Here is a 14,160-nt window from a genome sequence, read left to right as displayed (position 1 = left end):
TGGGTTTTGCCCTATATATTCGGATTCTATGTTCAATTCTATACAAAAAATGCAATTACGAATCAAAAATATTTGGTTTTGTAGAAGTTATATCGATTTGAAAATTTTGCATTTTTGCACCAGGCTAATGTAGGTCCTTTCGCGCTATTTCGGTCGATAGAGGGCGGCGGGTAGCTACCTGATGCAGCGATGCATCGAAAAAAGATCTACTTAAAGCACAACATACAAGTCTTAAAAAAAATTAAAAAAATGTGGCTGAGAACCAGTAAAAAGGAGATAAAAGGTCCCAGATACACATGATTTTAGGTAGATTTGGCAATTCGTTAAGTACATATTAAGAAAATCGTCGAAACTTTTACTGACGGATTGGCAGGCCTAGCAATAGAGCATGCCAACTACCTGATAGCGTTTTTGTAAGTAAAATTTTTTTTAAGAAGCTGTAGTTTCTTGGGTCACTCGTTGTGGGCGACACTATATTTTTGCATATCACAGAGGAATGATGTCTTCGAGAAGTTGTAAACGAGCGGCTAATTCGTTTTGCTATATATGTGGCGAATGTATTAAAAGAAGACAAAAAAAGTTTGATTTAACTAAAAACACAAGGATTTGCGAGACCTACCTAGCCTACTTCGGTGTACCTGTTAAAAACCAGGACAAAAAATGGGCTCAACATGTTTCATGTAACTCTTGCAGGAGCATTCTGAAGCGTAAGTTTATTTTCTCTTCTTTATTGTACTAACTGTTTCATATATATATACATATATCTACATATATATAATTGCGTAATAACAGAAATTGTTATGAAATGCTTTACGTTTTATTATAGTTTAGTACCAGGGTGAGAAAAGAGCCATGAAGTTCGCACTGCCGAGGATTTGGAGGGAACCGAGTAATGATGACACTGACTGCTATTTTTGTGTAGTGAAACCACTGAAAGGGAAACGTTTAAGGAAAACAATATATCCGGAACTACCACCGACATCCGCTCCAGTACCACATTCGGAACAAAATCCTGTAACTGATCCACCTGTCCACAAAAGCAACTATTCCCTCAAGGCAGCTTTCAAACACCGAGTTCATCTGCATCCGTACATTCCGAATTTGTTCCTCAATTTGAACCAGGAATACCACATCTCATCAACTCTGAAGATCTCAATGACTTAATAAGAGACTTAAATCTATCAAAAGACAAAGCAGAGTTATTAGCATCGCGGCTTAAACAATGAAATTTACTTACTTCTGATGTTCGAATATCTCGGAAAAGAAAGCGTCATGAAGAATTTTCTTGTTTCTACAGTAAGGAAGATGGACTATGTTTTTGCTATGACGTGAAAGGTTTATTTGAAGCAATTGGTATTCCTTGTAATACAAATGAATGGCGCCTCTTTATCGACAGCTCAACAAAAAGTCTAAAAGCAGTTCTACTACACAATGGGAACAAATTTTCATCTATTCCACTGGCACATTCCATACATCTCAAAGAAAATTATGACAGTATTAAAATGCTATTTACTGCAATCAAATATACGAAATATAAGTGGGAACTTATTGGAGACTTCAAGATGGTTTGTTTTTTTACTGGAATGAAAGGTGGATATAACAAACACTCCTGTTATCTTTGCCTATGGGATAGCAGAAATGATGCCGCCCACTATCGCCAAAAACATTGGCCTGAACGTAACGAGTATGGAGTGGGAAGATTTAATATTAAACATGAAGCAATTGTCGATCCTAAAAATATATTGATGCCGCCATTGCATATTAAATTGGGCCTTATTAAACAATTTGTGAAGGCTCTTAATATTGAGTCTAAAGCTTTCAAATATTTGCAGACTTTTTTTCCAAAGCTTTCAGAGTTGAAAATTAAAGCTGGAGCCCTCAAAGCTGTTGGCCCTCAAATAAAAAAAATTATGAACTGGGATATTTTCACGGACCTACTTAGCAATGAAGAGAAATTAGCGTGGAACAGTTTTAAGGCAGTAGTTCATGGCTTTCTTGGAAATCATAGGGATGAAAATTATGATAAGCTGATAACTGGCATGATTACGAATTTTTCCGCCATCGGATGTAGAATGTCGCTAAAGATGCACATGTTACATTCACATCTGGATAAATTCAAAGATAATATGGGAGCTTATTCTGAAGAACACGGGGAGCGATTCCATCAGGATATAATGGAGTTTGAGAAACGCTACCAAGGCCAGTATAGGGAAAGCATGATGGGGGACTATATTTGGACGTTAAAAAGAGAAAATATTACCGAATATGACAGGAAAAGCAGGAAAAAGCATTTTTAAACATTTAAACTGTATTATAAAACTAAATTTATAAGAATACATCTTAAATTGATTTTTACTATACTAGAATAAATCAAATCTATGTCAAATTTTGATGAATTTTCATGTTTTTCGTTTTTCTCATTTTTTTCGAACAAACCCAAATCAAAAACTTTTTTATGTACATATTCTTATTTCTGGGTGCAAAAGCAATAAAAAAATATACGCACGACCCATGCACAAAAATGTTGTTGACCAGTGTTATTAGCATTAGTATCCTTATATTTATAAATACATACGTATTTAGGCATTTCGCAATACTCCCTCTTAAAGTTAATAGTTTAGCAATATCAATCATACATATATGAACTGTAGTCAACTTTGACATTTGACAAATTGGAAGGCGATTGAGGGCGGCTACTAAAATATATCACTCACCTATACTTGTACCTGCAATTATGTTTTAACAATATATTGATAATTGCTTGACGTTTCACAAGCTGCTTACGTACAAAGTTTACTAATATTTACTCTATGTTGTCGTATTTATTTGTTGGCGGCCACCGTGGTGTGATGGTAGCGTGCTCCGCCTATCACACCGTATGCCCTGGGTTCAACTCCCGGGCAAAGCAACATCAAAATTTTAGAAATAAGGTTTTCCAAATAATTTCTAAGCGGGGTCGCCCCTCGGCAGTGTCTGGCAAGCGCTCCGAGTGTATTTCTGCCATGAAAAGCTCTCAGTGAAAACTCATCTGCCTTGAAGATGCCGTTCGGAGTCGGCATAAAACATGTAGGTCCCGCCCGGCCAATTTGTAGGGAAAAATCAAGAGGAGCACGACGCAAATTGGAAGAGAAGCTCGGCCTTAGATCTCTTCGGAGGTTATCGCGCCTCACATTTATTTATTTTTATTTATTTGTTGATTTCCCACGCCAAGTCATCCTACCAAATAATTTTACGTCATCGATTTCCATGAAGTTAAGCAATATATTTGCACCATTTTTTTCCACAAAATTTCATCATAGCGAGGTTCACATCTTCCTCGATATTAACAAATAAAGTTCCGAAATAAAAAAAAAATATATATATCTCCCGATAGGTAAGAGGAAGTGACGTTAAATCCATAGTTAAAATGGTATGAATTCCCCGTATTATATATATATTTAAATATAACATTTCAGAAAAAATTTGTTATGGAAGACATGTAAAATGTCCTATAATTATTGAAGACAGCTTATGTTTCCCCCAGCGGGTTAGGGGGGGGGGGGGGTCAGAATATACCCGCGGTAGGTATGCCTGTCGTAAGAGGCGACTAAAATACCAGATTCAAGGGGCTGTGTAGCGCAACCCTGCAGGTTGCCAGCGCAACATATAGCTTCTCCAAACCCAATTGTCAACCTCACCTATACGCGGCGAATCCTGTTTAACTAACAGACGAGGCTCTGGCGACCCTAAGCTCCTTATGGAACTTGGGGTTAGGGAGGGAGGGGATGGCCTGAAGGTTTAATGTGGCCACATAAATCGTTCCCGAGATGGTCGGGCCAGCACCTTAATGGTGCTGTGGTACCGGAGCGTACCGGATCTGTATCCGGCAAAGGACCATCATATCGATAACACTCCCCAAAGCCTTCGGGGAGCAACCTTATCGCTACAACAACAACAACAACAACACAGCTTAGGTTTTCGGCTGATATAAAAAATGTCAATTCCTCCGTTTGTAACATATTAATAACTTAGTGGTTATATTAACCGAGTTTTCTAACGAAATTTCTTTTTTAAAAATATTAAATAAACTATTTGAAAAAAAAAAATCTTACTTCGCTTATGCTGATAGATTTTACTTTGTACTGAATATTGTCCTTGAATGAGATGAGTTTTCCTTTTTATTGATGAAGTTTACTTCCTATTTTTTTAAGACCCCACAAATACATTTCCACTTAAAACTCGAGTGACGAAATCAGCTTAAGATCGACAGTGTTTCTTAGAAAGGATCATAGGATATTTTCGACAAATGCAAATTTTCCATGTTTTCATCTCCTCATACATCGACTTTATCTGTTATACACATAACCTGTCACTTGTTATCTAAGCTAGTCTATCCCAGGGGTGAAAGAATTGCAAAAACGTGTCAAATAGGAGGACTGTTCAGGTGAGCTTTGTTGAAGTCCCTGTCCAACCTGACGAAACAATGCGCAAGGCAGCGACGACTTCAGTGATAAACAGTGACAAACGTCCTGCCACTTAAGATTGCACAGATATCACATCACACTTCTGTGGCTTCCCGGCATATGCGGGAGATTCTATTTTCTCTCGACACGGAGTTCGTGCGATATTCGATATCTGTAAATATTAATCTTTCCAGAAAATATCAGTTTACACTGTAATATCCCACATTCAGTTCATAATATCTCAACGAAACAACTGCACTATCAAGTGTACTTTAACTTTAGGGCTGGTTTTCTCGAAATCAGCTGTAAGTAACTTTTCAGGTTATGCCAAGAAGCCACTGATTTTATTTTATACATCATATTTTTCATCAATCTGATGATCATAGGGGATGTTTTTACATGTTGAATATGTTCACCGGTTACCCTTCGACGCGACTGCAACTGGATGAATTAGGAAATTTGGAAGTATTTCAAACTATTTCAGAATCAAAAATCGAGTTTTCCAAGAAGTAAGTTTAATAAATGCACGTTGCCGTTTACTTTACTTTCCTGCTGGAGTGGTCAAGCTCTCGCTCTCACTAATACACTTACATTTCAATTTTTGCCGACCACTGCTTTAAAGCAATTGCTTTGTTGTGGCAAAGCTCCTGAGCCAGATAAATAATTTTTCATATGAATGCAACAACAACGATTTGAGCCAGATAAATCCAGATAGAAGTCTGGTTCAATTTGTGAGCCAGATAATTTGTTAATTACTATTCTTTAGTTTGGCAACGCTGCCTTTAATAAGCCTATTTTTTCAAAAATAGATGTCGCTGCTTAGCCTTTCGCCGTTTGAGTTAAACGAAAAAGACCGGCGACATCTGCCTATCACATTTCAGGTGTGCGAAAATATCACGACCTCTGCTTCTCAAGTCTCTCAATGATCCAAAGCATTCCCGTGAGAATTGACCGTGATCCGGAGCTGTAAAACTCACTGGATGACGGCTATAGAAAAAGAGCATTTTCTCAGTATGAGGCGAGTGTTTTGATTTGGTAGTAACATGGTGGAACCATACAAGGTGGCAGCATGGTGACATACCTACAAACATAAATAAAGTTCCATGTACTTTGTTTTTGTAAAATCGATGGACTAATGTAAATATAACCTAAAGTGTCTGAGCACGTGCAAAAACATGACATACACTCTACTCTTTGTTGGAAATACAGAGCCAAAGACAGCAAACATGATCAAATGCGTAGTTTTCATTACTGATAAACACCAAAGCCATAATTAAGTATTAAGGTTTACGTATTTAGGTTTTTAATGGTTGTAAGATTATAGGAAAATATTATTTCAAGAGAACCAAATAATAATAAAAATAAAATTAGATAAAATAATATAAGATGAAAAAATAAAAAAATAAAACATAATAAAATCAAACATAATCATACAAAAAAATTGTATAAAATAAAAAAATGTATATATTAAGACTAAATAAAATAAAATGAAAAAAAAATTTAATTAAAAAAATATAATGTAATATAATAAAATAAAATAAAACAAAACAAAACAAAATTAAAAAACATAACAGCACCATTGTATAAAGCAATATGAGCAAAACTAGCTAATTAAATACATATGATAACAAAATTACCTAAAATAAAACAAAATAAAATAAAATAAAATAAAGTAAAAAAGTTAATAAAAATGGTAGTCAAAAAGGAAAGAAAAAACGAAATAAAATTTCTGAATAAACTAATGAAGTATATAAAGCAGAAATAAAATTTATAATATATTAAGAGGAAGCCTACATTACTCCAAAATGTAGGATTCCATTTAATATATTATAAATTTTACTTTAACTTTATATACTTTGTAATTTCATTAGTTTATTCAATAATTTTATTTTCATTATTTTGGCTTTTCTATAATCAAAAATTTTCATTTAGGTTGAAAAATGTAAAATACTGTATACGCATACATTTAGGCGTATTATTTAATTAAATAAAATTTTTTATATATATAAATATAAAAGTGGTTTCAATCTCCACAATATGTGCAAGTGGGTCGCCGCTCCCGATATATTTGGTATTTAAATAAAAACATCATAAACAATGATATTGCTTCACTGCCATTTTTTATTGGCATTTTTGTTAATTGCTAGTTTTGGGTCTCTTTCGCGAATTATCACATCAACCACCCGATCACAAGATAACATTGTATGTTTCGTAGTTTTAATAATTATGCGTAACGCAATATAAAGTTAAAATTGTATTATATAAACACATGCCAGGTCAGTATAAAGCATTAATTTCAGTATAGTACTCGCATGTTCCGTAATTCGGGTTGAAAAAACCATAGAAAATCAGCATTAGGCATTCACATTAACTTAGTAATATTAGCCTGAATATCGTCGATCAAAATCCATATGGAAACAGACCTTATTATAGCTTAATCGGAAGCACATTTTCTACGAAAAAATCATTAGAGAAGTTTTTCGTATATTTTTTGTTATAAATAATTTAAAACTGACGAAAGGAACGTAAACATAAGAAACTACATTCTGCTAGCAAACAAACTACAAAACTTGGTGTGAAATTAGTTAAACATTTATTTTTATTTTTATTTCAACTAATTTAAATCCAAATGTCCACCATTGCAGCTTTCCTCCCTCCAACAACACAATGATGCTTCAGTCGCACACACAATCGAGCTGGCATAAATCCCTTATGGCCGGATACATTTGCATAGCGATGTCCTTATGCTTTCTACCGTTAATCGATGCCTACAAAGAGTACCTCCATCATCGCGATGGTCTACATGTGCCTTGTACCTTTTTTGACACCGTCAACGTCACCGCCGATCAACACTTTGATAATGGATCCGTACTGCATGATGGGATGGTGATACCTTCAAATCTGATTGGAACCTATGATTATATATATGTAGATTTGGTGCATCGCATCGAAGTCGAATCGCATTTACGTGCGTGCGTTTGCCATCTGAAACCTTGCATCAATTTGTGTTGTCCATGGGGTGCTAGTTTCAGCAACAATGAGAGTGCTTGTGTAAATAATACGGACTATGGATGGCCGAAGCCAATTCTGAACGTAACACTGCCTAATGACACAGTGCGACCGGTGAATATGTTTGAGCAGTTTGCGGTGCAAAGTTTTCGACCGTGCGAAATTATGTACTCTCTGCAGCCAGAGCTCTATGGGTATGATGAGTGGAAGCTATTCGAGGTGAGTTATGACTTAAGCTTTTCTGTGAATCCTTTAAAACCTTTCTTAATTTTGTTAACAGAATGGTACTGTACTACGCATTGACGATATGGTCTATCTCAGCAGGCACGAGTTTTGTTTTCTTCCAACTTTGGCTAACTACACCGATACAATGTATGTTATCAATCCTGCCAATTGTGATAACAACTCGGATTATAGCACGATCAAAACTATAAATGCATATGGTGAGTTTTATAAAAGTTAAATACCTTTGATGTCTTCCTCTCACAATCTCCATCCCCTTGCATCCCTAGCCATGCTCTTTTCCATACCTTTTATGATACTCACCATTGTCGTTTATCTGAGCATTCCCGAACTGCGTAATCAACATGGCAAATCATTGGTCTGCTATTTGATTGGTCTCATCATTGGCTATTCTCTACTTGTATTGACTTCTTTAAGTTTGGAATTGGAAAACAAATCACCATACTGCAAATTACTTGGCTATGTGGCCTATTATTTCTTTATGGCTGCTTTCTTTTGGCTGAGTGTAATTAGCTTCGATTTGTGGCATAATTTTCGTGGTACACGTGGCATCAATCGTTTTCAGGAGAAGAAACGCTTTCTTATTTACTCATTATATGCGTGGGGCATACCAATACCGCTCCTGGTGTTCACTTGGTATGCGCAAGAAGTGTCCGATATACCTGAATATTTAAAACCTGGCATTGGAGGGGGCCAATATTGTTGGCTGGATAGTAAGTTTTCACTTTTGTATCTACAAATATTTGTAAATTTTTTAAATATTTTCTATTTGGTTTTTTTTTTTTTTCAATTTTAGTGCGTAATTGGTCTGCGATGATATATTTCTTTGGTCCGATTATTCTTATACTTATGGCCAATAGTATAATGTTCGTTCTGACCGCTATGAAAATTCACAAGGTACAGCGCGAAATGGCAAGGATAATGGCACGTGAAGATAGCACAAAAAATTTGCGGACCGAAAAAGATAAGTGAGTTTTTATGTATTTATACTCAGCTGAGCAGAGCTCACAGAGTATATTAATTTTGTTCGCATAACGGTACCCGGTAACGGCATAAACTAATCTAGATAGATATAGACTTCTATATATCAAAATGATCTAGGCGAAAAAAGAAATTCATTTAGCCCTGTCCGTCCGTCCGTCCGTCCGTCTGTCCGTAAACACGATAACTTGAGTAAACTTTGAGGTATCTTAATGAAATTTGGTACGTAAGTTACCTAGAACTCATCTCAGATCGCTATTTAAAATGAACGAAATCGGACTATAACCACGCCCACTTTTTCGATATCGAAAATTTCGTTTACCAAAGACGGATAAAGCGATGACACTTGGTAGGTGGGTTGACTTTATGACGCAGAATAGAAAATTTGTAAAATATTGGACAATGGGCGTGGCACCGCCCCCTTTTAAAAGAAGGTAATTTAAAAGTTTTGCAAGCTGTAATTTGGCTGCTGAGTATGTAATGTTCGGTTACACCCGAACTTAGCCTTCCTTATTTGTTTTATTTGAATTTAAGGCAACAAAAAATGTGTAACTGTAGGGGATTGAAATCGAAATATGTATGTATTTTTAAATTTAACGAGCCTTTCATTTGTGCAATAGAGCTGGCAAATATTAATACCAGTTACTCACAAAAATAAGTGCACACGTGGTTTATGCTAAAAAAAACTCAAGTGCAGTGGCTCACAGCTTAATTGATAATTTTCATCTAAAATATCGCAAATTCCCTAACAGAAACCACATTCAAAAAAATTTCAAAGGTTATTCAAAGGTAAGGAGAATTAATCAAAATTTCAAAAATGACCATCAACATTTTCATATTTTGTTTCAGAATTTCTAGAAAATTTTTGAGTTTGCAGTTTTGTAGCCCAATAAATTTTAGTAGAATAATGTGCAAGTTAGAAATAGCTCAAAAATTTTCCTGAATTTTCAGAATTTTTTTCGGCGAGGGTGTTGAGCAATTTCCCACATACAAAATGCATTCTGTTTCTGTTAGAGAATTTGAGATATTTTAGATGAAAATTATCAATTAAGCTGTGAGCCACTGCACTTGAGTTTTTTTTAGCATAAACCACGTGTGCACTTATTTTTGTGAGTAACCGTATATATTTTACTGATCTGCCATGAGTTTTGTTGTTTCCCGAAAGTCGCGGAATTAGCCTGTCTTAGGGCTAAATTTTATTTCAATGTGACTTTGCGTCACATTCACTTACTACTTCGCTGGTACTCAACACTCAGACAAGTCCATATATAGAGCTGTCCCTGCTCTCACTCTCAAGATAACAAAATAATATAGAATTTCATTACATTACCATTATTCTAGGCATATTACTAGTTAAAAAAAAAGTTAAACAAAGTTCATCCACGAACTACTCTCCAGTCTTCTCTGCGAAAAGATCTGGATCCAAGTATGAGAATTCGCTTGCGCAACCAGGTAGGCTATAAACTGCACTCTTTGCTGCAAAAGTAACCGTGGGTGAAAGGTGATTCTTACATATCTCGGTTGCCCGACTCATCCTGCTCACTTTCGCAAAACAAATAAGCCATATAGCCGTAGCCGATACCTTTTCTTCCTGTTTGGTAAAATCTAGCCATTACAAATGCACTTAAAAGTATTCTGCACTGGGGCAACTTCATGGTTGGGCACTGTTGTATATAGTCTTGAGACCATATCTGAAAGTTCGCGTAAAGTGGAGCGAACTATTGAAATTCTTCCCTTCGTGTTATTATTCACAAGAATTCCGTAGTATAACGAGTAGAAGACTGTCTACACCCTTAACGTATGGGTCTGCACAGGGGGCCCAGCAGCTAATACGGCGGCGATTGTCTCTGTTAGTTAAGCAACAATCAAAGTTCTGCACAGAGCATAAATACTTACTTCATCAAAGGTGGAAATATAATGCCGGCAGAAAACCAAGTCAAACAAATAAAAAACTTTTCTTAATAACCTCTTTCTGGATTCCTTGATTGGTGTATAAAAAGGTACAGCCTGGTGTGCAGATGCCTCGTTCGGGATATCAGAACAACTACTTGGAGAACTGTTCAGTGAAACCAAGCTCCTCTGAAGTCTAGATATGCAGGAAATATATTATGTATGATGGGGTTGATTCTAGAGAAGTAAGAGTTTAATCTATTACAGTGATCGAAGTTGAGCTAAAGTGACGCGCATCTCCTTAGGGAGAGTGCGTTCCTCTTCTGCGAGCTCTGGGTATTTTTTTTAATAACTGAGTTCGCCGGGAAATTCTTGGCATAGAGGTCCGACGCCTTTTTGTGGATATCACGGAGGACTTGTTTGTGTTTTTTTCTTCATACGGCTGTGTTCTTAGCTGACGTATTTCCTCATAATGCTTGCGGAGATGACTTCTTAAGCCACCGTCAGGTGTGGCCTCTTCAATTAGAAGTCTGTTAGGATGTCCAGCTTTCTAGGTATGCAACAGAAACGGTTTATTCAGCATTTAATTTCTCTTCCTAATGGGGAGTACTCTCGCCTCATTGTGTAGGTGGCGTTCTGAGGACACAAGAAGACAACGCGTAGTGGTTCTCAGAGGGGAGTTTCGGTGGCCCTGTGGTGTTTTCCAGCGAGTAACCTTTAGGCTTGGCAAACATATCGGGGGCCCGTAGCATGCAATCCGCCGGCCATTTCCTTTGTAAGTGGTAATGAGCGTCTTTACTTCAAGTGCTGCCGGCAAAAGATTTGAGGATTTTATTACTGCTCTGGATTTTAGGTGTAATTGCGGTTGCATGCTCGCCAAAATGTAGATCCTACTCGAACGTCACACTCAGTACTTTTGGGTGTAAGTCAGTTGCTAGCGTAATGCCACCGACGTGGATATTCTATATAGTCGACATTTGCCGTGTTCATGTTGTACATAAGGTCGCCGATGATTTGGCAGGCGAAAATGTCAGGTTTCGCGATGCGAAAAAACTGGAGAGATCAGAGAGATAGCTGCTTATTTTATTACATATGTAGCTCGTCGATGTGTGGGCCTGGATCTGTGGCCATTATTGTGCAGGCAGCGGCGTCAGTAGCGGGTTTGAGGGGGGGGGGGGGACAAGGGGCGAGAAAAAAAATTTACAGGTTTAGCCTTGGCACACATAGTGATTTAATAATTTAGGACTACCCTTGAAAGATTGCGTTGGAATTGGAACGGATGGATGTTCTGTAATGACATGAAGTTAAGGGAGCTGTGCAGGAACTTATTAAAATATTATAAGCAATCCTCTGCTAAGTTCGAATCACTAAACTGTTGAATAAATAACTCCAATATTGAATAATGGAAAAATGGCCTTTATTAAAGTACTTCACAATAACACTTATACTTTGCGACTCGCTGGCTTAATAACCAAACTGATTGATAACTCAAATGAAACTCTCTACTATTGGCCGCCAGATCGCGTGCTTAATCAAACTGATTGATAGCTCAACTCAAACTGAATTACAGCGCCTCTACATCTGTCGCCTTTTATACTCTTTGGTTTCCTCGTTCGCATTTTTCTAGAATCTACTAGCATTGTCCATGAGCTCTCAAACTTCTCAGCTATAACTAAAATTGCACAATTTTATACATCTTTTAGGCGCTTCCAGAATCTACTAGTCCAGTAGCTCTCAAACTTCTCAGATATATGCATGTGTTAGTGCACTGACTCTCCGCTGCTCGTATACGTACATGGTACATATATGTAGACGCAGTTATTGTTTCGTTTATGTAAATACATAATGATTGAATTATTGATGTGCATTCACGTCACTGCTTAGCATCGGCTTAGAGACAATAGCATCGCTCAGTGCTGCTAACATTCGTTACAATATGTACCAATGCTAATCATTCTCCGTGTTTCAACCATTGTCTTAATAACTCGCTTGCAAAAACGTTGAAAGTTCTTCAAACAAAGGATTGTATTGCGTTGATGAAAAAAATTATCAGTTTTCCAAGCCAGTTTCCGAAACGTACCATAGTTTTCAAAAAACATCAGAAAACATCACAAAAATTGTTGCTTCGTTTCAGAAATTTCTACTTGGCAAGATTCAACAACAAGTTCCGAGGCCCGTTCTATGTTGAAATCTATTTGCGGGACAGAGTTCGTGATTTCAATAATTTGTTTGAGCAATGTACTTTATGTTACACGACCACTAAGCTTACTTTTGCAAACACCGTCAATAAATTTGAATCAAGCTTCTGAAGCATTGAGTGACACTTTGCGAACATTGAAAAACCATAAACTTGAAGCGGAAAGCCGCTTTTCGGCACTTTACAAAAAAATAGTCGCTTTAGCAGATGAGTTGAAGTTTGATATTGTCCTCCCACGAATTGCTAAAAAGCAAATACATCGAGCGAATTACACTTCCTCAGACGCTGAATATATACCTCTTCTTGATCATATCATTCTTGATTTACAAGGTTGATTACCTGAAGATACATTGCAAGTTTTTAATCTTAATTTACTACTCCCATCGCGAATCATCAAAAATAATACACTGCAAAAAAAAAAAATGTGTCTAAACAGCTTGTCCAAGATCTTGGTAAACGATACGCATCTCTTATTGGAGGAAATAAAATTAATCTAGATGGAGAGTGTATCAGAACGCTGGTCTGATAAGCAACACAAAAAATCAATTCCACTATCAGCTGAAAAAGTTATAAATGATTGCAATGAATATTCGTTTCCATCAATAAATTCTCTTATCAAAATTCTGGCCATGTTTCAGCTACCAATGCTTGTGCTGAAAGGAGTTTTTCGACACTTCGCCGGTTGTAAACGTGGTTACGGTCCACAATGTCCGAGAACAGACTCACTGGTCTTGCACTTTTAAATACCCATTTCGATATTGAGATTAATATTGATCATGAAAGATATGTAAAAAAAGGGAAGCATAGAATTAAATTTACTGTGTGAGTATGAACTATGCAGAAGATAAAAATGATGTCAAAAAATTGGATGTACTATTGTTAATTTGAATAACTAAATGAAACCAAATATGTGTATGAAATTATTAAACGATGCAAAAAAATACTAATAAATGTACCCCTAAAAAATAACGGCCTGCTATACGTTTCCCTTGTTGTTTTGTCTTGCATTTTCACATATAAAGTATCTTGATGTGAACTTTGTTCAAAACACATCAGCTATTGGGAGAAACAATTGCTGAATGAAATCGCCCCCCCTCAAAAACCAGCCTGGATCCGCCACTGATCGGCGTAGGGTGCATTTTGTTTTGTTCGACCTCAGCTTGGCCCTGGGTTGGCTGGGTACTACTTCAGCGTTCACCAAACCTACCTCATAGGAGAAACCACTATGAGGCATTCTAACGTTGAGAATCCAGTGTAATTTTTCATTTCCTATGACGCAACGCGAAATCGGTTTGCCTCCGGACCGTATTCGACAAGTCATTACGGAAAATCGTTCCAATGCCCATCAATTGTCCACCCTGTCGAAAAATCAACAAAACATTATGAGCTAGAGTTTTA

The 14,160-nt window shown here is 36.7% G+C and overlaps 1 protein-coding gene across 13 annotated transcripts in view; it reads left to right on the top strand.

Annotated features, from left to right (window-relative positions):
• The window catches only part of mthl10 (methuselah-like 10), a 69,413-nt gene that overhangs the window by 47,188 nt on the left and 8,065 nt on the right, over positions 1-14,160 (top strand). For 8 of the 13 annotated variants that reach the window (XM_067790496.1, XM_067790507.1, XM_067790505.1 and 5 more), the window contains 4 exons: positions 7,088-7,670; positions 7,732-7,894; positions 7,964-8,407; positions 8,491-8,662. In XM_067790496.1, the coding sequence (XP_067646597.1) occupies positions 7,088-7,670; positions 7,732-7,894; positions 7,964-8,407; positions 8,491-8,662 (1,362 nt within the window). The remainder of the gene's footprint in view (positions 1-7,087; positions 7,671-7,731; positions 7,895-7,963; positions 8,408-8,490; positions 8,663-14,160) is intronic. The other 5 variants (XM_067790501.1, XM_067790500.1, XM_067790498.1 and 2 more) reach the window with 1 other exon arrangement.

Source organism: Eurosta solidaginis, chromosome 5, assembly GCF_040869045.1.
Source record: "Eurosta solidaginis isolate ZX-2024a chromosome 5, ASM4086904v1, whole genome shotgun sequence".
Lineage (NCBI taxonomy): Eukaryota > Metazoa > Arthropoda > Insecta > Diptera > Tephritidae > Eurosta > Eurosta solidaginis.
Note: the sequence above shows the minus strand (reverse complement) of the source record. Positions and strands in the feature narration are given on the sequence as shown.